At 36.1% G+C, this 23,628-nt stretch overlaps 1 protein-coding gene across 1 annotated transcript in view; it reads right to left on the reverse strand.

The window, feature by feature from the left end:
• The window catches only part of LOC149531662 (Phosphoenolpyruvate carboxylase family protein), a 96,556-nt gene that overhangs the window by 65,529 nt on the left and 7,399 nt on the right, over positions 1 to 23,628 (reverse strand). Inside the window, exons 3-5 of the mRNA XM_089810568.1 lie at positions 22,637 to 22,719; positions 22,484 to 22,508; positions 22,277 to 22,296 (exon numbers count right to left, since the gene is read on the reverse strand). Of these exons, the coding sequence (XP_089666694.1) occupies positions 22,277 to 22,296; positions 22,484 to 22,508; positions 22,637 to 22,719 (128 nt within the window). The remainder of the gene's footprint in view (positions 1 to 22,276; positions 22,297 to 22,483; positions 22,509 to 22,636; positions 22,720 to 23,628) is intronic.

Genomic DNA, 23,628 nt, shown 5'->3' on the forward strand with positions numbered 1-23,628 from the left:
AGCTTTAATTTAATTTATCTCTCCTTATTTCTCCACTTAGCCTCCAGAGAACGAAAAGCTAAAAATTCAATTAAGGGTCTAAAATATGGGGGACATTATAAATAATCTACCATAAAACTTGAATAATATATTTGATTATACTCTAAAAACAATACATCACCTTTATTGAATGACACTTACCCTCTATCCCTTAACACATATTATATGGTTTGTTCAAACATATGGACGACTCCATATTTAATTGTCCTGGTCTTATTGACATGTGGACATGCTCATTCGACTTTGGTGATGTGGACCCATGGTAAAGTCACATCCCATGTAATGTGAATTGCCTTGGAAAGGTGGCAATAGGATACTTTTGCCACGGGCCAAGTGAAATTTTCCTTTCTTTAGTTTACTTGCAGATGAAAATCATATTTTGACCACCTAGCCACCAAGTTTTCAGGGAAGATATCAATCTCCTCCTCAAGCAAAGGTTATATTTGAACCATTTCCTCAAATGATATTTCCTCAGAAGATTGCAAAAGATATTTTTTGTTTCATCAGCCACATACATCTTCTCCTTCCACAATATCTAGACCATGAACACCTTGCCCAACTAGTTTGACATTTCTTTGTGGCCACTGTGCTCGGCCTGCACATTATGATCGAATATTTTAGCAGGAATAGTGTCACAAGAAAAGTAGACTTCAATAGAATAACTTGGGGTGCAGGATTATTGTTCCCATCCACCACAAAAATTGCACTTGTTTTAAGCCTTGTCACCAGCTGTAGGTCTTGTCATTCTTTAATGAGTATGCAGACGACGTGAGTCTTTTGAAGGAGTAATTATAATCTACACGTTTCCTCCTTCACAATTAAGTTTGACTCCGAACACACAAGTTGTTTCCTTTACGAGATGTTAATGATCCAATCACATGTCAATCACTAAGGTGGGATAATTTTGTTTTCTCCTGATAGTTACTTTGCAAACACCAACCTCTTGTTATTTCTCAATGTCCAACTTCACTATCCCCAATTCTTGGATTCTCATCTTCGCGTGACAGTCCCGACTTGATGGGCAACTACCTCTTTGATCTTTTCTATTTCTGTACAATCTGCACAGAGATCCTTCACAACTCAGATTTCTCCTTCGTAGCACAAACCATACTTGCAATAGCGTCCTGCAGATCCATCGACTCATCATGTATATCGATCCCCGTCATCTTAGCGAATTCAAGCATTGATAGATATAAAACTTCGTTGTGACTTGTCATGACAACCACTCGAACCAAGAGAGGAGAACATGCAATGCACACAGTTATTTCTGCAATTCTGGAATTCAGTTGCTCAAACTTGCATAACAACCAATTATCCCTTACCTTCATACATTGATTACAATTAATCTTAGAATTAATAGAACATAGTTTCGAATGCAAAAATATAAACCTTTATCATTCTCCTCAATAGTCTGTCACACCAAGCCCGATTTTATCAAATGTTATTTCCCATATTAATGTTGGCACTCAACGGTAGGAGTCAATAACACTTCAATGGTAATGGAAAATAATTGTCCTATAGGATCTTCCTTTAAGCGGCAAGGCTTTCTTCAAAAGAAACTAGGCTCTGATACCATGTTCGTTTTCATCAGGATTGTTGCATTTGTAATGGCACTACCATAATATTTGGTATGTGTTTTCCAAATGGCAGGAAAATCTTATTTAAATTGAGAACAAGAGATGAAGAGATGTGTATCCGTTAGTTAGATAATAAATATAATAAAAATTTAATCATTGTTATATATATATATATATATATATTTCTCTCATATAACAATAAACTTATATAAACTATATCTCATATATAATTATATATAGGTTTATCCAACAGAAGCTACCAAACATCAGTAGTCTATGTCTAAAATTGTTTCAACCAACAATATAGGAGAACAAGAAGAATGGAAAGATGTTGATCACTCGGCTACTAATGTTGGTGAGGAGTGTGTTATTGCTCCTGTCTCATCAAATGAAGATAATCTATCAATTGAAAAATTCCCTAGCATGCTAAATCAAATGACTAGAATTTTTTTAAGAAGTTTGGGGTTGTTTCCCCTTCTAGCTTAGCGCACCAAAGTGGTGCATCTGCCCAACGAAAGCCTTCTTACCTTTTTTTTTGAATTTATGTTAATGGATACTATCAGAGTTGTATAGTAGTAAATATGTTCTTGCCCTTTGTCCATTGTGGAAAAGGATGAGAAAGGCAACGAAAAAGTTTATTTGTTCAAGATTATTTTAGTTTTTTCACTAAGGCAGAGTCGATAATGGTAACTAATATTTAAATCAAAACACTTTTGGTGGTTGTTTGCCATCAATGACAATGGGGGAGATTGTTAGAAATATATGTTTGGTTGTCTATTGTCATTGTTGTCAAATGTGTTCCAGAGGCGATAGTGGTCTCTGAAATACTATGGTCCAGAAGTCTGCTATTCTTAGAGAAGTAAGTTTGTGTACTAAACCAATAAAACAGTGGAAGACAAGTATTTATTCAGGACGGTGGAAGCCAGTGTTCCCTAGATGCACCAATGTGTGAATTGGTCCAGTGATTTGCAAGCTTATTCTTTTCCAAATTAGTGCTTGGCATCTTCCTCTCAAGGGGAGCAAGGTGAGTTAGTAAAGAGGAATATTTGGCCCTTTGTCATTGAAGTCAAAGGGTGTCATCAATGACAAAAAGGGAGATTGTTAGAATGTGAAGTTGATGCTATTCATGTTGTTGTCATTAATGGTTGTCATTGATGTCAACATATCCTATCCATATCAATGTTTTGGTAGTATCGGCTTATTAGTTGGTGTGTACCGATAGCCTGTGCATGTCGATAGAGTGTTCACCGAAATTTGTGCTTCAAATATTTATTCTTGTTCCTTTTCGGTGGTGGTTTTATCTAGTGTGCAACATAAGGAGGATTGATTGTTTGGGTTTGACCCTATTTAGAGTGCGTTCATTTGTGTTTCAGTCCCACTAGTTATCTTGTAACATGTTCATCATGTTCTTTGAAACCAATGGCTTTGGAGATGGTGTTGTTGGCATCCGAGAGGCGAGTTGTATTGATCAAGTTGGTCAACATTTCATTCCTTACCATCGAGGTAATGTCTTGGTGTGACCTATTTCAAATTATCTTGCCTAACATGGATGATGGCATCAAAAAATATAAGAAAAGTGAGGAATTCGATTGTTTGTGTGGCTTATCCATTGCTTGTATGCGAAGTGATTGAGATTGTGTTCATAGGAGATCTATGTGTTGAAGATCGTATGTGTGGATGCAATCAATAACAGATTGATATATCTTTTTTGTACTGCAGTGAGTTGGTCCTTCTGATCTAAGTGGTGGATCTAGTCTCTTCTCATATAATCTGGTAGTGAGCCTATTTGTACAGGCAATGAGCCTAATTGTATTGACAATTAGCTATTTTCATATATAAGGGTAGTTAGCCCAACAAGAAGTGAGCCAACCAACAGTGAGCTAACCTACAACGAGCAAATCGGCAATGAGCTTTTGTAATAATCACCTTAACCAATGTCACCCTAACACATGTTCATTTCATCTGAACTAGCTACTCTATATTTTTTACTAGTTTTGGTTTCAATAAAAATATTGGTTTCCTCCTCGGCAATGCTTATATGCTTTCATGTTTACATTTACTGTGAGTGTTTGCCAATAAAGAAAAAGTTTTATAAAGTGTATGGGAATAACTGATTCACCCACCCTCTCATTTATTCCGCCTATTCAACAATTGGTATCAAAGCTTGATTCCTCGGTAAAGAGCTTACCACTTGAGGCAGATCCGATGGTGCACAAATTAAACATTCCTATGTTTGATGGATCAGACTACAACTCATGGAAAGATCAGATGAAAAGATATTTGATTTTGGTTGGTTACAAGATCTAGAAGCATGTGGAGAAAATTATGTATTCGCTCATAATGACCTTACTGCTCAAGATGAAATCGATTATGAGGAAAATGAAAAGGTGCAGTATTCTACCGCTAGTGCTTTATCAAGGACTGAATTAGATAAAATGGTTTCTTTGGAGACTGCTTATGAAGTTTAGGAAAAATCGAAAGATATTTATGAAGAAAATGATACAATTAAGTTATCTACAAAGCTAACAACTAAGATAGATTATGAAAATCTGAAAATGGAGAATGGCAAAGACATTAAAATATGCTTTCAGAGATTTGAAAATGTTGTAAATGAAGTCAAGAACCAAGCAGGTATTATTACTAATGAAGACTTCATGGAGAAGATCTCGATGACATTACTAGACAGTTGTTGTGATGAGATCTCAGCAATTGAGGAGGTGTCTGATCCAAAGAAGTTTACTAAAGAGCAGTTGTTTGGCACCCTGACTGCATTTGAGCTAAGGAAATTAGGATTAGAGAAGAGTAGACTAGAGACGGCTTCCAAGATGACTAAATCAGACGAGGATCCTAACGGTGGTGATGTAGAACTTTGTAAGGAGACTAAAGAAAGGACCTGCAAGTACAAAGGTATGTTACCCCTGAAATGCTTTAGATGTGGTCATTTGGCTATTAGATGTCCCCAGAAGGGTCTTGGATAGAAATTTAAGAGGTTCATAAGAAAGCTTACTATGAAAATGAAGATGCTAGTATAAAATTATTTATTCTATGTGGAAGAAGATAAGAAACCAGAAATTGATATCACTAACATTTGTGTTGAAGTTGATGATGATGTAGAAACTGCTTTGTATGTCAAAAGGAATAAAAATGAATGGTTGATTGATACTGGTTCTCATCATATGACTGGAGATAAGAGTAAATTTGTGTCACTTAACAAATATGAAGGTGGTCCTGTTAGATTTGGTGATGATAAAGAGCTTATATTGATGGTAGAGGCACTATCACTTTTGATGGAAAGAATAACACTGCCAATGTTTATTATGTGAAGGGTTTATATCACAATCTCTTGAGTGTTGGACAAATGTGTGCGAATAGATATGATGCTCTTTTCAAGAATGAAGGACGTTAATTCAAAAGTGATCTGAAGATGTGATTGTAATTGAAAAAAGGACAAGAAGAAATATGTATTAACTTGAAGGAGCATCGAAAGGATGTTGCTTACTATCTCAGACCGATGACAGTAGGCTTTGGCACCGAAGGATGTGCCATATCATTTTTGATAACCTTGTAAGAATAAGTTCATCACGTACAGTAAGAAACTTACCTAGATTATGCAAACGAGATAATGTGATTTGTAAGGGATATCAAAAAGGAAAATAGAGACAGGAATCATTCAAGGCAAAAGACTATTCATCTATACGTTTACCGGAGCTTGTACACACTTACATTTGTGGTCCTACATCAACAAGAAGTTTTCAAGGTGAGGAGAAGGATTAAATGTTTAACATTTGACAAAGGAGGAAGTTTACTTTTAACATGTTTCAAGGTTTTTGTGAGATACATGGCATTTAGAGAGTTTTTTGAAGCTAGAACACCACAATGGAATGGTATAGTGAAAAGGATGAATCAGACAATTCAGGAGGCAACAAGAACTATGTTGAAGGAAGCAAGTTTACCAAAAATCTGTTGGAGATAAGAAGTACATTCTATTGTATATACACTAAACAGAGTTTTGCATCAGAAGAAATATGGCCAGACATCGTATGAGCTATGGCATGGGAGAGCACCTATAGTTAAGTAATTCAAAATCTTTAGTAGCAGATGTTACGTTCAAAAAGATGAAGATAATCTTGGTAAATTTGATAGCAGAGCTGATAAAGGGATATTTTTAGGATACCCTACAAAAAGCAAATCATACCAGTGTTATAATAAAAGATTAAATAAGATTGTAGAAAGTGTGAGTGCAAAGGTTGATGAACACTTCCAGAAGATTCTTGTGAGACATATTGAATATGAATATAACACAAAGAACAAAAGAAAAGAGGATAAGAAAGAAGATGAGATTAAACTGACACAGGCATCTACAACTAAGAAACCAAGGTATGCATAGAAGAATCACTCTGAGAATCAGAGCATTGTAGATAAAGAACAGAGGAGTTGTTACCAAAAGTAGAGCAACACAAGATCATTCTTTGGTGTGCTTACTCTCGAAGGTTGAAGCTAGATCTATAGAATAAGTATGTAATGCTCAGAATTGGGTTAAAGCAATGAAAGAAGAACTTGATCAGATTGAGAAGAGCTAGACATGGGAACTTGTGCCCAAATTGAGAGATAAGAATTCGATTAGTACAAAATGGGAGTATAGGAGCAAGTTGGATGATAGTGGCAAGGTAACAAGGAACAAGGCAAGGTTAGTTTGCAAAGGTTACACTCAAATTGAAGGGGTTGACTTTGAGGAGACTTATGTTCATGTTGCTCAGATGGAGGCAATTTGAATGTCTATGGCATTTGCAGCTTATAAGGATTTCAAAGTTTATCAAATGGATGTGAAGTCGGCATTCTCAAATAGAGAGCTGAAAGAAGAGGTTTATATTGAGCAGTCAGAAGGTTTCAGATCAGAAGAAGAACTAGAAGCAGTATGCCGATTGAAGAAGGCATTGTATGCTTTGAAACAAGCACCGAGAGCCTCATACGGAAAATTAGATAGATAGTTGAATGGATAGAAGTTTCAGAAAGGTTTTGTAGGCAGTAATCTATACTACAAGATTTATTCAAATCAGATCCTAGTTGTTGTGTATGTTGACAATATTATCTTTGGAAGCAAGGATGATTTGTGCAAGAAATTTGCAAAGGAGATGCAGAAAATGTTGAGATATCTATGATTGGTGAGCTGAATTTCTTTCTTGGATTGCAAGTAAATCAAAACGATAAAGGTATTTTCATTTCTCAATCCAAGTATGTCACAAAATTATTGAAGTCTGGCTTGGAAAATTCCAAACCTGTATGTACTCCTATGGTTACCAGTTGTAAGTTGACTAAGGAGGATGATTCATTGAAAGTCGATGCAAGAGTATAGATCTATGATTGGAGGATTATTATACCTGACTCTTGTAGACCAGATAGTATGTATGCTGTATTTTTGGTAGCTAGATTTCAGCATGAATTGAAAGAGTCACATGTTATGGCGATGAAAATGATATTCAAATTTCGGATATCTAAAAGGAATAGAAGAGTTTGGTTTGTGGTATTAGAAATCACCTTGACAACTTATACAGATACAGATTGGGCAAAATGTTTGGATCATGAAAGAACCAGTGGGGAAGCTTACTTTATTGGTTCTCAGTTAGTTGCTTGGTCGAGCAAAAAGCGGGAATCTGTAACTCTATCAACTGTTGAATTAGAATATATTGCAGCATCTTCATGTTGTATTCACGTATTATGGATGAAACAGACATTGAAGGATTCAAGTGTTAATTTTGATAAGCCAATTTCAATCATGTGTGATAATACCAGTGCTATAAGCATATCCACGAATCTGATACAGCATTGCAGAACAAACATTTATCAATTAGATATCATTTTATCAGAAAAAAGGTGTTGGTTGTTGAGGAGAAGCTTGAGTATGTGCCTAAAAACAAACAGTTAGCAAATATATTCACAAAACCTTTGTACAAGGATACATTTGAGTATTTGAAGGAGAAGTTGGGCATTTTGCCCCATCCAAGTGTCCCTAGATGCAACAATGTGTGCATTGGTCCAATGATTTGCATGTTTTTTCTTTTATGGATCAGTGTTTGATGGCTTCCTCTTAGAGGGAACAGAGTGAGTTAGTAAAGGAGGCTATTTGACCCTCTTTCATTGTTATCAAAAGGGGAGTAAAGCTGTGAACTTTGATGTTGATATCTTGTGGGGTTGTTTGCTTTTTAACTGATGAATGTTGTCATCAATGACAAAGAGGGAGATTGTTGGAATGTGAGGTTGATGATATTCATGTTGTTGTCAATAATGGTTCGATGTCAGCATATCTTATGCATAGTCATGTTTTTGTTGTATTGATTTATCGATTGGTGTGTACAGATAGCCTATGTGTATCAATAGAAGTGTTCACTGAAAGTTGTGCTTCAGATATTTACTCTTATTCCTCTTGGGTTGTGGTTGTATCTTGTGTGCAACATACAGTGGATCAATTGTTTGGGGTCGATCCTATTTGGAGCATGTACGTTTGTGTTTCGGTCTAAGCAGTTATCTTGTAATGTGTTCATTGTGTTTATTGGAAGCAATGGCTTTGGGGTGGTGTTGAGTGTTGGCATATGCGAGACGAGTTGCGTTGATCAAGGTAGTCTACATTTCAGTCTTATCACTGCAGGAATGTCTTGGTGTGAGCTATTTCAAATTATCTTAGCCAAACTGGTTGGTGGCATGAAGCAATATAAGAAGAATGAGGAATTCAATTGTTCGTGTTGGTTATGCATTGCTTCCATGCAAAGTGGTCGAGAATTTGATAATAACAAATCTATGAGTTGGAGATCGTGTGCGTGGATGCAATCACTAGCAAATCGATATATCTTTTTTTGTATTGCACTGAGTTCGTGACTGTGATATTGGCGGCAGATTCAATCTCTTTTCATATTTTCCAGCAGTGAGCCTATTTGTACAGTCAATGAGCTTAATTGTATTGGCGGTTGGCCATTTTTATATCTAAGGGTAGTTAGCCCAGTAGGCAATAAGTCAATCGACGATGAGCCTTTGTAAAATTCACCTTAGTTGGTTTCATCCTGAGAGGTGTTCATTTCATGAGAATTAGCTTCTCTATGATTTTTCTCAGTTTGGGTTTCCATGTGAATCTTGGTGTTCTGTGTTAATGTTCTTGTCCTTTCACGTTTACATTTGCTGTGAATGTTTAATGTGGTTTACTGAGAAAGCAAAAGTTTTATAAGAGTGGGAAGAATTGATTCACACCCCCCCCCCCCCCCCAGTTATTCGGCTTGTTCAACATATGTATCCTATGATCATGTGAAGATGATGTTTAACAGTGCTTCAACGTTTTATATCTGGAATTTTGTGTATTCCAGATGTTTGTGTTCAATAAAAGACAAATGAAATTTTACAGCTGCAATAAATAGCTTCAGTTGTGCTTTCCAGAAGGTTTTTGCTTTAAAAATTAGGGTTGAAGATGAGTTGATAATTATGCAGATGGATTTTCGTTTTGATCTTGGTTATGGTGCTCTCTAATGATCCGGAAATTGTGCCATCCAGTGTTGCAATTCAATTTAGTTGTTGTCATGGTGGGGAAATGTCTTGTGACAACTGCTGACCCAGATTGTTGGCATACACTAGTGTTTTTGACATGGCACATGGAGATTCGGATTTAAGTGATTTATTGGCTAGTGTGTTTCTACATGTTTGAGATGGCTAAGTTATTTCAGTAATTGCAGATCTAGCATCGGGTTGGATCTAGAATATATTTGAAATTTTAGGTTTCTCTATATATTTTTTATTTTCCCTATCTTTAATATAGTTCCCCTCTACCATAGCATAAAATGGCAAAATAAAAAAAATCCATCCCATAAACCTATTTCACTGCCCCCTATCTCTGAAACTTGAGGTAACTTTGATATTCTATTCAGTTCAAAGTCTTCTTTTATAATAGTAGCAGCAATAGACTCTATAAGTGATTAACGCTAACAACAAGTACTGTAAATGTTTTGATTAAGCAAAAACAGGTTTTAAAGGACCCGAAACCTTTTACAAATTAACAAGAGTCATGAAAGAAAAGCCTAAAGCTAGCAACAGAGTTTAAAGCAAAGATCAAAATAAAACAGACCTCCTAACAGAGTATAGAGAAACATAGAAACAAGAGGCCAACCAAAAACAGAGCTGAGAAGAACAGCAAAAGACCAGCACCCGAACAGCTATATAGTCTTTATCAGGTCAGCAGCCTGGTCTGCCAGAATGTGCATATCCTCCGCAGTGGCCTTCACCTCTTCCATCTTGTTCATATCCTCATTCTTCTTAGAATGAGCCTGAGTTCCTTTACTAGGACCTCGGTTGTCCACCAAAGAAGGGGAATCTTGTCCTTTTTCTTACTCAAGCTTTTTCAGAAGACTACTCACATTAGCTGCCATGGTTTTTAAGGAATTACTATTATTATCTGCCATTTGCTTAATCATCTTTTCAATATTGTTCAGCTTGGTCTCCAATCTAGTCACCTTCTTCTGATTATCACTATTGGCCTTCTCCAACACCCTGTTATTAGCTTCAATTTGTGGAATCTTGCTCATAAGGTTTTTAACATCTTCAGCATTACCAATTACCTCAGAAAGTCGGTCAATATGTTGACCCAAAGTGTGCTCCCCTCTGGCCAGTTTGCTCACCTGCTCAACCTCCTTCCCAATTAACTGCATTTGTTGTTTCAGAATGCCAATCTCCTTCAGAATGGACCCAAGATTTCCTAACAGGCCTTTGGTAGAGCCAATCTCTCCCTCGACCCTATCAAAATCCAGATTTTGCTCCTAATCCCCATAGTCCCCTCTTTCCAACGCCACATTCTTCATAGTATTTTGGGTTTTCTCCTCTTGCAATCTCATAGATTTTCGCTTCCTCTTCATTCTGTGGGCAAGAAGTTCATCATCTGATGGAGACAAAGCCCTATCATCAATATTACTCTTAATGCCCTTACCCTTACCTCCGCTCCTCTTCTTCTGATAATCTCTCACCATTTCCTCAACAAAATCACTTTCACGTTCAAAGTCACTCCCTACAACAATCTTCTTCTTCTTCTGAAGACTACTCCCAATACCCCCTTTCGAATTCTTATTACACCCCTTTGCATCATCTTCAATGTCTCAATCATAACCTTTCTCCGAGAGACTGCCCTCTGTGTCATACTCCACCGCCATCCTTCAAACTGCCCCTAGGTTTATCAGCCTTCTTGGATTTCAAAACATTCATTATGAGAACCATAAAACCCTCATGACACACATGTTCCCCATTCGAATCATTTTGAATAGCTTGGATAGAGAAACTCAAAGATTGCCTCAAGTAAACGGGGAAATTGATCCTTACATCATGCCTAAAGTGATTAACTAACATAAAATGATAACCATAGAGCTTTGTAAATCGGCCATCCAGAGTAAGGTATTCCATTATAACAAACAATACAAATCTCCAAAGTCTAGAAACAGAGGCAAGGTTGAAATATGAGTTACCAATTTTCACCAGTCGGCTTTGCTCTTTTTCAAACTGCACGAATTCGTCAATAGCCTTGTTCGACAACTTCCTGTCCCGATAGAAGTTAATGCCATCCATATCCAACCCCGTGGCTTCCGCAATTACCTCTTCAATCACCTCCATTCTCTAGTTTCCAACCAAAATAGAGTCATCCCACCATGTTTTGATGAATTGTTTTGTTATGACAGGATTGTTACCTTTGAGCCTTTCCATAAATCAAGTAAAATTTCCATGCCTTAAAATGTCCCAGACCTCCTCTTTCTTCATCCATTCCTTCCAGCTTGCAAGTTCCACTCTCTTCCTTTTACCTCCCATATTCTTCCTTGCAATGTCACGGGAGAGCTTTCTCTGTAAAACCCTATACACACTGTCACCAAAATGAAATCTGCATTCAAAGGAAATTTTGGAAATGACAACCCATAATCCGTGTGAAATAAAGCTCGGCATTCAAAAAATCATCACCCACCATAACTCGATTGTGATCAGCACATAATTACAAATCTCTGACATAATCATTATTAAAACGTTTTTGCCTACACCTCAGTTTATCATAATCGATAAATTGGTGACCATCAGTAGGTAATGGATCATTATTATCCCAAATAACGTTTTGCTCACTTAAGCATGCCATGTTAGCAACCCAATCAGCAGCATGGTTAGTTTCCCTAAAGTTATGGGTAACACTACATATATCAAAAGATTTGATTATATTACTAGCTTGGAGAACAATATTACTAATAGTCCATGAAGGTTTAGTAATATTATTAAGACAGTTAATGATATTGAGAGAGTCTACTTCCAACCAAACCTTCCTCAAATTCAAATTCTTAGCATAAATAAGACCATGAAGTGCGGCACAAGCTTCAACCACATGATTAGTTTGACACCCAATAGGCATAGCTATACATCCCAGTTTCTCACCATAAGAGTTCCTAATAACAACTCCACAGCCAGCAATGCCCGGATTCCCTTTAGAGGCCCCGTCAAAATTTATCTTGAACCAATCCACCGATGGGCTATCCCATCTAGCATTATCCCTCCGATTAGGGTCCTGCTTGTCCTTACACAAGCTCCGAAGGTTCCAATTTTGGATCACCCTATCTTCCCAATCATTGCGAGGTTGCTGTCTAGAACCAATAGCTTTGATATTCTCTATAATTAGAGCCTTTATTTTACAAAAAACTTGATCTGCATTGGAATCCACCCCTCTAAAGACCCTGTCATTGCGCTCCTTCCAAATGCCCCAACAAAGATGGTGAAGAATAAAATCCCACAGTCTTAAAATCAAAACATTCTTGGAAGGGGGTTTCCAACTAGAAAAGATCATTTGAATAGTGGCCAGAAAGACCCAAACCATATTCAGCAAATTACACACCTCATCCCATAGCATTTTGGTAAAAGGACAATGCAAAGTAATATGGTTGACCAATTCACAATCATTCTTGTAGAGAACACAACTATTAATAATGATGAATCCTTTCTTCTGTAAATTGTCTAAAGTGAAGATCTTATCCTGCAAAAGAATCCAAAAGAAAATATTATTTTTTGGTGTTAAACCTTTCACCCAAGTCTTAGCCCAACAAGGTACTCGATCCGAATCAAAATAGTTAGCATAGGCTGAGGAAATAGAGAACATTCCACTGGGATCAAGCTTCCATATTAGTTTATCCCCCTTTTGACTTTAAAAGACAGCATTCAAACTCTTGTTAAGGTCAACCAAGTTTTCATTCACCCTATTGAGGTACACCCACATCTCATTTCTCCAATAATCCACCATAGAAATACCAAAAAGATTCTTGCATTGCTCCATATAGTTATTCCACCTTGGATCCTCACAAAGTGGATGATCCAAAATCCAAGTATCTTCCCAAAAAAGAACTATTCTTCCATTGCTCACCTTCCATCTGACCCCTTTCCTTATTATGTGTTTGAATTTCAGAGCATTTTTCCAGATCATGGATCCCCCTTGCCCCAAATCATTATGAAGGAATTGATTAAAATCTGCGTTATCCCTGTTGTATTTGTCAGCCCAAATATTCTTCCATTCTCCTTCCTCTTTGTGCCATCTCCATAAAAGTTTGGCCAATAAAAATTCATTCATAGTTGTAACTCTTCTCAAACCAAGCCCACCCTTATTAAGGGGCATACAAACTTTCTCCCAAGCAATCAAAGGTAACCTTTTTTTAATCTCTGTACCTGTCCATAAAAAGATCTTCTGAATTTTTTCAATAGCCAGAGCAAACTTCTTTGGAATTTTGAAAACACTCAAAGCATAAAGCGGGACACTCTGGAGGATATATTTCAGAACAATAACCTTTCCAGAGTGGCTAAGAAGGGAGCCTTTCCAGCCAGCAAGTTTCATGTGAATTTTGTTAATCAATGAACTCCAAAAGCTATCAGGTGGGTCCGAACCCAGAGGTAACCCCAAATAGGAACCAAGGAGAGAGCCAATCTCACAGCCAATAATCTTTTTAATTTTATTTTGCCTAGGCTCATTGACATTAATAAAGTATATCACACTTTTGCTCCAGTTAATAGTTTGTCCAGAAGCTTTCCCATAATCCTCCAAGGCTTTTTTGAGATTTCTTGCATTTCTAACCAAGGCCTCTCCCATAACAATAGAGTCATCAACGAATTGTTGATGAGAGCATATCAAAGCTAAGGAGGAAGGATTTAGGCCCACAAAGTCCCCCTTCATCACCATTTTTTCCACAAATCTCCCCAAGCATTCAGCCAAAATTATAAAAAGAATAGGAGAGATCCGGTCCCCCTGTCTAAGACCTCTTGAAGCTTTAAAGAAAGGGCTAGGAGATCCATTAACAAGCACCAAAAAAGTAGCAGAAGAGACCAGCATGAATATCAAATCCCTAAATCTCTTATTAAACCCAAATGCTTCAAGACCATGGAGAAGGAAATTCCAATCCACTCTATCATAAGCTTTGGAAAGGTCCAATTTAAGAAGAAACCCCTCTTTCTTAGACACCGAAAGAGAGTGAATAATTTCAAGCACAGTAATAATGGAGTCCAGAATCTGTCTACCAGGAACAAGCCCGTTTTGCCGTCTAGAAATGACAAAAGGAAGTAGAGGCAGAATTCTAAGAGTAATGTAAATGTTAAGATTGTCTTCTTTCAACATTTTTTCCAGCGTACTTTACGAATACATCCCTAGCCTTTTTGGGTCATCCCAGACATCATATCCTTATTACTTGGGGATAAGAAAGGGAATAATACTTCCCATATCCATCCCCTTTTTAAATCGTCGCAGCAGTTCAAAATGTCCTAGTTATCTAGGGATAGGAATGCGAATGAAACCTCCCCTATCCATCCCCACAAAATGCAAAGAAAAACAAGGTGTCCCCTAAAAGGAGAAACTTGAATGAGACACTTTGGCATTCTCATTTTTCTTATCAAATAATGTAATGGACCAAACTTTTAAGCCAATAATTTTGCAAATTTTGAGAATCTTAATACACAAGGCATTTCATCAAACAGGATATTACACCAAAATTCATTGCAAAACCACATGGGACTATTTATTTAATACCCAATATAATGTAGTTACAAAAACTTAATTTCAAGAAATCCTATACAATAGATTGGCATCATTTAGAAAGTATTTAAACACCAAAGAATATTGACCTGGACCAATGAATAATCAACAGATCAACCAAATATCATCCATGTTGTTGGACAAAGTTTTTAGAACAAGGCAACGTGGCCATTTGTGTTACTTTTAGGGCATGTGGTAGACTATTCTCACATTGCTTTCATGTTCTACATACATGGATGGTTACTTGATGGTGAATGGTTTAGACAGTCCTATATCACATACAACAAGGTCTATATCTTGATGTGGAATCTAGGTATTGATTTGCTTGGTACATTATTTTGCATGGATCCCCATATGTTGCTTCATGGTTTGTGGTGTTTGAGCATGTTTATCAAGTGGAGCAATCGATTGTATAGATGGAGCCAAAAGCCATGCTTGGGTTCTACAACATGATTGGTAGTTTATCAGATACTAGTCCCTATTGTACCAGCATCACAGAGTTGGACTTTGTACCCTTGGCAATATTTAGTCAAGGTTATATGGCACATTTCAGGATTGGTAACTTTAAAGTTGAGCTTGTCGACATCTTCCATATCAACTTTTTGACTGGGTTTGATCTTCATATTGGGAACATCATGAGGAGAGACATTGAGGTTTATACACTATGGTTGAGAATGCTATTCATTTTATTACCCAAGATTGTATTAGGTGTCAGGATATTGTTATGGACCTCACTAAGATGCATTCGCAATATGAGTTTACAACTATATTCAAAGGGGCCCAATGTCAGCATGATGGGTTCTTCCTAAGATCAGTTTGGAATCCTAGCATTGACATGCATAGTACATTCCTCGAATGGATCCATGGTGAGTTGTTTGACTTTGGGTAAATCAATGTTCATATCAAAATAGCACAACAGATTGGTGGAGCGACATGTCTTAGATTAGTGTGGTATCCAAGAATTGGTGTTTAGCGTACAAACACAAATTGCTTGAGGACAAGCAATCTTTGAGAAGGGAGGACTTTAATGTCTCCTTCCTAAGTGGCACGCACATGACTAGAGATTAACCTATCATTTGTGTTTCCATGAGTCAACATAGATAAGGGGCTCAATCAAAGGGTCATGGAACCTTGCAGGGGGTTTCTGTGAGCCATTTTGGATATTCAAATTGTAGCTCCTACTTTTTAGGAAGGGATCCCTACTTTTAGGGAATAACTAAGAGTTGGTTTTGGGGTGTCTACGAACCATTTTGAATGATTTGAGACTACCTCCTAAATTTTAGGGAGGGGTCTTATTTTTTAGGGAGGTCTTTCTGTTGACTAGTTAACCACTTGGAGGACCGTAGAGCAAAGCAAGATACCTTTCGAGTAGTTTTAGACTTTTAGTTGATTGAAGATTGCCTCCTACTTTTTAGGGTGAATCCTTATTTTTAGGGGGGATTGTCAATTGGGCTACAAGACTTGAGCATCATCAATCATAAGCTGGCTTCAATCAGATTTGAGTTTTGAATCCATATTAGCATTTTATGAATAAACTGGAAAATGTTTAAATATTTCCTAAGTTGGGATTAAATAAATTATAAAGTGAATATTATTATCACTTTGACTACAATAAATTATAATAAAGGCCTTGGGCACGTTTCCTAATCCAAGTGGATCCACAAGGCCTGAAAATCTCACAAACTCGGATACTCATGAAAATAGCATCAATGTGTGAAGTTCCCTGACACGATTCTGACGCAACTTGAACAGACTCAAAAGGGAGCTTGTATGCTCAAGTTATGTATAGTCAGATAGGCAAATCGAGGGGCCATAAAAAGGTGAAAATTTGATTGTTTCAAATCCATACAAAATTGACATCAAGTTGTAGTGACCATCACATTAATTCTATAACTATATTTTGTTTTGAAAATGGAGTTAATATGTGAAAGTTATTGTCGATCAAAGTTGCCCAAGGAAAACATTGATCAGATGACATCACAAACTAGTCAGCACAGCACGTCAACTGGCGACACGTGACACATGAGGAGCAATGACATTGCGGCAAATGTGGCAAGGTGGCAAGGTAGGTGATGTAGCAGTGTACAATTGGTCCAATGGGGTGCTAACACGTGTCCACCCATTGTTCAATAGGTTGATGCCAAGTAGCACCTAGGTGGCAGATTGATTTGTTTTGTTTCAACAAAATTTGTTATGAGGTTTTGACCCCCTAACTTCTCACCTCTTGTTTGCACACTTCACCAACGCACCACACAATATTTGCTTTACCATATTTCATTTGCTTTTAATTTTGTTAATGAAACAGTTGGTAAGATGCTAAAAGTGGGCGTTGGGCAGTTGAAACCCCCAAACTCCCCTTTTCTAAAATCACTCAAAACCATTGCACCATCATCGAGATTTATTATATTAATCTAGGCATTGTTTTATATAAACAGTATTAAGCCTTAAACCTTATTAATAAGGTTTAATGTTGTAAAACAAACTCCCAACATAGCATATCAAAACAAATGCCCAAAATTGTTACAAGGGTATTTTGTTATGAAAGGGATTATTATGTGGTTTCCCCTAATTTTGTCAATTTTATGTATTTAAAGGTGGGGGGGTGTGGGGTGGCTATTGTAAATTCATTCCTAAAGGAAAAATTTTGTAAACATTCATGTGATTCAAAGGTGGAGAGAAATTTCTGAAAAGCTGAGATTTCTTTGTGAGAAGAAAATTTCCAAGATGTTAATTTACACCAAATTTGTAAAGAAAAGAAAGAGATTGTGAACGGGTCTTGACAGCATGGATGTTGTAATAAAGTGTGTATGCCTACCAATGTTAATAAAGCGGTCCCCAAAATGAGAAGTGCAGCAGGGGACCAAGGGACGTAGTCCTAACTCGACGAACTCTGTTAGCAAATTGTTTGCGTCTCTGTCTCTCTCTCAGTTCTCTGTGTTCTCTCATTTTCTTTCAGTTTTAATGTTCTCTCTCTAGTGTAATTTAATTTAAAGTGTTTAAACTTAAAGCATAAATCTCAAAGGTTAAAATGCATAACCACGCCTTACTGCCAAGATCAAGGAATTAATCTGTAATTGGATTAAGTTTTGGAAAACTTTAACAGTCTACAGATCATTTCCCTAGGAGATGAAGTAATAAGCATTTTTGAAAGAGGGACTTTATTTCTAATGAGAATTATAACCTCAAGGATCGATTTTCTTGAGGAGGTTACCATTTTAATGAAGTTATTAAAATAAAGATGTGAAACCCTGAATAGGGATTCAAACTAGATGGAGGTAGAATAAAGGGAAGTTTAGGTTTCATTTTGGACATACAAGTTTTATTATTTTGCTTGCATTTGGTGATTGGAGCTCTGAGATCAGGGTTTGCAGCACATTCTCTCTCCAAGAAAGAAAAACTCTTGAAGATATCAGGTTGGATGTACCTCTAGCTTGACTATGGATTGGATTCCCATTGTTTATCAGCTGGAAGGGCATTTTGGCATTGGTTGCTGTGAAGTTATTGCAGTTGTTTGGAGAAAATAATCACATTTCAGAATAGTGAAATTGCAGATCAGAAAGAAATAGCAGCTATTTGTTATTCATTTTATTCCTAGCTGGTCATACCCCTTCCAGGGGAACAGACATCATATATTGTAAAGGAATTGAGTCATTTCAGAAGTGGTACTTGGCATATAACTTCTCTGAGAATTTTTAAATTAAAATTCATCTTTATTAAAATAATCAATTTTGTCCCTATAAAGTGACTTTATTTTATTTCTACTCATAAACTTAGCCACTTCAAAAAAAAATCCACATAAGCCTACAAGAATAATAAAGGCTAATGAAATGCTTTGTACACCTAAGCAAAGAAGCAGACATCACACATCAATCCTAGTAATGTTAATGTCATGACATGTCCCTAAGCCTATCTTATTTAACAGCCAAAGAAAATGACTTTGTAGGACAACAACAAGAAAAAAGATCTACATGAGAAGCCGATGAATCTCTGTCCACTCTCCCCCTCAACCCAATTGGTCCATTAAAGTTGTCTAAATATTCCTATGTTTTGAAGAAAGAAAAAAAATACATAGCATAAACCATTATTTGTTGTGTAGAAGTAACTAATGAAATAAAAAGACAATCACTTGATTAAAGAAGCCTGATGTTTTTTTTAATTTCTAAAAGATACAATGAAATCATCTATATACTTTGTAATATAGCATATTAGGAAAATCCTACTGCATAGTAACAAACAGAAACATTGTCCATTGCAAATAGCTGTAAATAGTGAGACATCTGAAATTGTGCTTGCTTTATACATATGTTTAAGTGTCTTCATGATTACATTAAAAAAACATATTTATATAAATATAAAATCTATTCACACATGAGTAGGTCATGCATCCCAAAAAAACATTCTAGAGCAAAAGAAAATCATACATAAAATACACTATAATGTACATATGCCCAAGATTGATACCCAGAGTCCACTAAAAAGATCAACTTACATAAAAGAAAAAATTGATGCTACTTCTAAGTCTAATCATTTCCTCCTCATTGGATCTTTTACTCTGTCCAATCGATTAAATAATGTTTGATCAGCTGATATACAGAAAGAATGATATAGACGGCCTAATCTGTGATTGCATGTTTAGAGCCTATGAAACATTGCTTTAGATGTCTTATGTTTTGGAATATATTAGCAATGGGAAAGGTTTGAGGAAGAACTGTGCAAGTTAGTCCATGTTGGCTGTGTAATCAAGTAGAATCAATCCAGTGCCTTTTCCTTGATTGCCCTTTCGCAATGACAGGCAGAAGAATGTGACTGTGGGATGTTGTTGCAATGTTGAAGCCCAATTTTCCATGTAGCATTCAAGCTGTATAAAGTATTTTTTTTAATTAATCGATGTTTTCAACTGAAATTCTGTGTTTCTTATGGAAAATGAACAATGGTCAGATATTAAATGGGAATCAAACCCTAACAATGACTATCATAATTTGTTCTAGTATCTTGCAGGTCCTAGAGTCTGAACTGAGAAGAATACTCACATAAAAAATTTAGGAAGGTCAAGGAAGAGTTATTGGAGCGAAAGGCTGATTTGTAAATATGCCACCCTCAGAAACTGTTATTTTCATTCAAAGGGAGCCCAACCTACCACTGGATAGAGACAACTGACAGATGTAAAAAATCTCAATTACCAGGCTCTGCTATTTAAGCCTGGGTTCTGGTACTGGTACAGTTTTGCTACTGGTTCTTCGTGGGTACTTCATTGGTTCTGCGAACCTTGACACCCAGGAAGTACCCCAGGGCGTTAGATCAATTTATGTATGCATTTCTGATTTGTTCATCAGCATGCCCTTTGTCTCAGCTTTCGAAAATGTCTTGCAACAGCTTGGTCATATTATTCATGTCAATATTGGTCTATGTAATGTCCTTAGTTTATGATAGTAGTGAACAGCAATCTACTTCGATTTGTTTGAAGGTCGGGTATTGATTTTTCTATTTGTAGATTTGTATACATTACTGTTGATAGATTTGTAAAGCCAGCCCATAGTTATGATTGTTGATCATGTTTGGATTGATGTCAATTTGTAATGCATGCAATCTGAAACTATCAATAATTCAATTAATACATTTCTAATTTTATGATTTATGAGTATCACTCTTCTTTCTATATTTGTCACTTCAATGTTTGAACGTACATACAAACATACATATACGGACGAACCCAAACCTGCAAGGTGGGGAAATTTGTCGTACCCACTTACCAGAACCCCGTATCTGTACCCAAACTGGAACTCAAATCAGCAACTTAGTAAAAAATGCACCAAACAGTCGAGAAATTATTAACTTCCACATTTCAGATAAGGGAGGTACTATTGACTCACAGCGGAAGAGTTATCATTAACCAATAGCACAAGACATGTTACAGGGCATAATACAGATTCCAGAGTGCTCTGGCAAAAATGCATAAACAAGTTAGCCAGTTTCAAAACAAGCAATGACACAGATAACAGAGGCAAGTTGAATGGTATCTGGTGCCATTGACAAAGGTCTTCCAAACAAGTTTCACATGAGTGTATCAAGGGATAAATTAGCTTGTGTTACTATAAATTGATGGTTGAGCTTGCATTGAGATGTCGACATTGTAGATAGGATGTAAGCTGATGTAGATACTACACAGTAGGGTATTATCGATCAGCATCCTGATGGATCATATAGAAATGCAATGATAATATGTCAGAATTGATCTTTCCTTGGTCATTAGAGTCCTAGTTACTAAATCATAGAGCCACAGGATAATATTTTTTTAAAAAAAAATTCCTCTCAACCTTTTTGTCCTCGTGTATGTAGTTTTTTTATATCTAAGAAGATTTTGTCATTTGTAAGGTGAGTAGAATTATTATAATTGATATTTATCAATTTAGATTATATCATTATCCCACAGTGCACAAATTAGTTGTCGTTAAGCTAAGATTCCATGGAATGTAACTACTTTCTTAGGTGTCTCTAAATACCATATGAAGCACATTAGTGTAACTTTTTCCTTTGCACGTGTTCACATCTCTTGTGATAAGTAATGGGACACATTGATACCCACTATTTTAAAAATGGCAAATATAAAGGTTTTTCGCCTCTATTAAATAGGGGTTCTCCATTCTTTTTTATCTATAGTGGTACTAGTTATCTTGTTATAAACTCTCATGTTTTGTACTGGCGAGACTATAAACAATGAAAAACTTAAAATTCAAGTAGTTGTCTTCATTAATGTGCCTAGGGTATTGTTCCATCAAATGGTATCTCCACTTTAAAAAAATTGCCTCACATTTGTTGTAGTTTAAATCTAAATCTATTTAATTTGTTAATTTATATTTTGTTTATGATTTAATGCTTAGTGGTTGATCCTGGTATAATTTTTTCTAATGCTTGCACTTCTTCAAAGAAGATTCAATATCTTAATTCAGTCTTGGTGTGGTCATACAATTAAAAGGGTACTGTATGAGTTGGGATTAGATTAAAAAATTGGTATGCAAGCTTGTCTTCTCAGTAGGCACGTATAAAAGGAATTACTAGCACCTATTAGATCTACTAAAGGACATTTGATGGCTCTGATTGAAAACGTTTATAAGGAGGAAAATTTGCTCATGCAAGATTCCTTGACTGCCAGAAGATGTGAAGATATGCCATCCCAGAAGCAGAAAAAAGACATGTCCTCTGATGACATAGAAGTCTTAGATCTATATACTAAGACAAGCTGGATGTCTTAGATCTAAATACTATAATTATTATGTACTTTGTTCATTGTCTTATATAGGCAGATACTGATAGTAATGATAGCCACTTGATGTGAGATTTTCATGCTAGAGTTTAAGATGCATTTTGATTGTCTAGGATTTCAATTTACTGCCCTCACCTTGAATGTAGTATGTAAAATAATTTTGGTGACATTCACCAATTTGAAAGGAAAACAGATGCCAGAAAAATACCATAAAGAAGAATAAAAATGCAATTTTATATTAAAACTTCAAATTCTGAAGTTAACTTGCAAAATAAATTAACAATGCATTAAGAATATGTCTTCAAAGGTTAAAAACATATACTCCGAATCCATGAACATTACCTGTTTTCCACGCATATGCCCTTTCCAGATGGGTACATGGCAAAAAAAACAGCACTCATAAGAACCCTATTGATCAAACAAATATCACCATGACTACAATACTGCATACATTTTAGATGTTTTTGCACTCATCTTTACAGGATGAAAATGACTAGCAATAAATTTTCATAGAGAAAAGACTGCTGGAATTGTGAAAAGTCCACATACCACATTTCTTAGGCCATGCTTGATCCTGGTTTCAAAGCACCAAAATGCAGAATATATTATCTATCTTCATTAGTAATATAAATTTCAGAAAAATACACCAAGTGTGACTTTAATGCTCCTTGTCTCCTGTAATAAAGTTGTCTTTTAACATACCTCAAGAAAACAACCAGCAGCCCCTGCAGCAATCAAATCTCTTATGGTCCTCTGAACATTAAGAGCATTACCTCCACCAGTATCTGCAGATTATTGGATAACAATGCTAAGAAATATTGAACAAAGAAAGAAGAAGAATATTCACACAAGCAGGTAAGGGGGAAAAACAACTTTTGAGAACAACTTTCAAATTTTCAATAGTTGAGCCTTTATATAAAATTTCAATTTGATTATTATACAACTAGCAATAAAGATGCTCAGCAGTAGGCCCTCAGATTAGAAATAAATAAAGTTAATTTCAGGCATTACATAAAATAGCAAGATGTAATATTTGCAACTGCTGTATCTATGTGTGCAATGGGAAACATCATCACAGGAAGACAGAGAATAGATGAAACATAAATCATACCAACATTAATCCACAAAGCATCTTCACCATGAAGATGGTAAAATCAATCTGTTCAATAAGCAATAGAAACACATACTCGGTTTTCTTGTGGACTACCCAGATTGCAGCATGTGCGTATTGTTTTTAATTGTCTAATAACTAATTACATTCAAATAACCATTAATATTTTAATATTTACTACATGCAGTTTTGAAACCAAACTGTAGTTGACTCTAATATAAATGCACATAACAATGATATGCAATCTGTTTAGAAAAACATTTAGAGGATAATGGAGAAGAAGCTACATATTCAACAGGTATGCTTCTGGAACTGAAGGATAGAATGCAACTTGGTCACCAAAAATGACTAGCCAGAGCATCCTAGAAGACACAACCCAATTTGCACTGAGCATCTGACAAATAGAAGTAGGAAGAAAGGCAAGATACAAACGGCAGATGAGAAGACTGCCAAATTAGAAATGTGTAACATCAAATTGAAAGTGCTGGGGGAACAAGATGCACAAGGAGTGAGTTCAATGTATGCAAAATGATAACTTAAGATGTTTAAAACCAAAGGAAGTGTATCCAAATTATTTAGCACT

This window comes from Cupressus sempervirens, chromosome 11, assembly GCF_028749045.1.
Source record: "Cupressus sempervirens isolate cs-2001-9-10 chromosome 11, ASM2874904v1, whole genome shotgun sequence".
Taxonomy (NCBI): domain Eukaryota; kingdom Viridiplantae; phylum Streptophyta; class Pinopsida; order Cupressales; family Cupressaceae; genus Cupressus; species Cupressus sempervirens.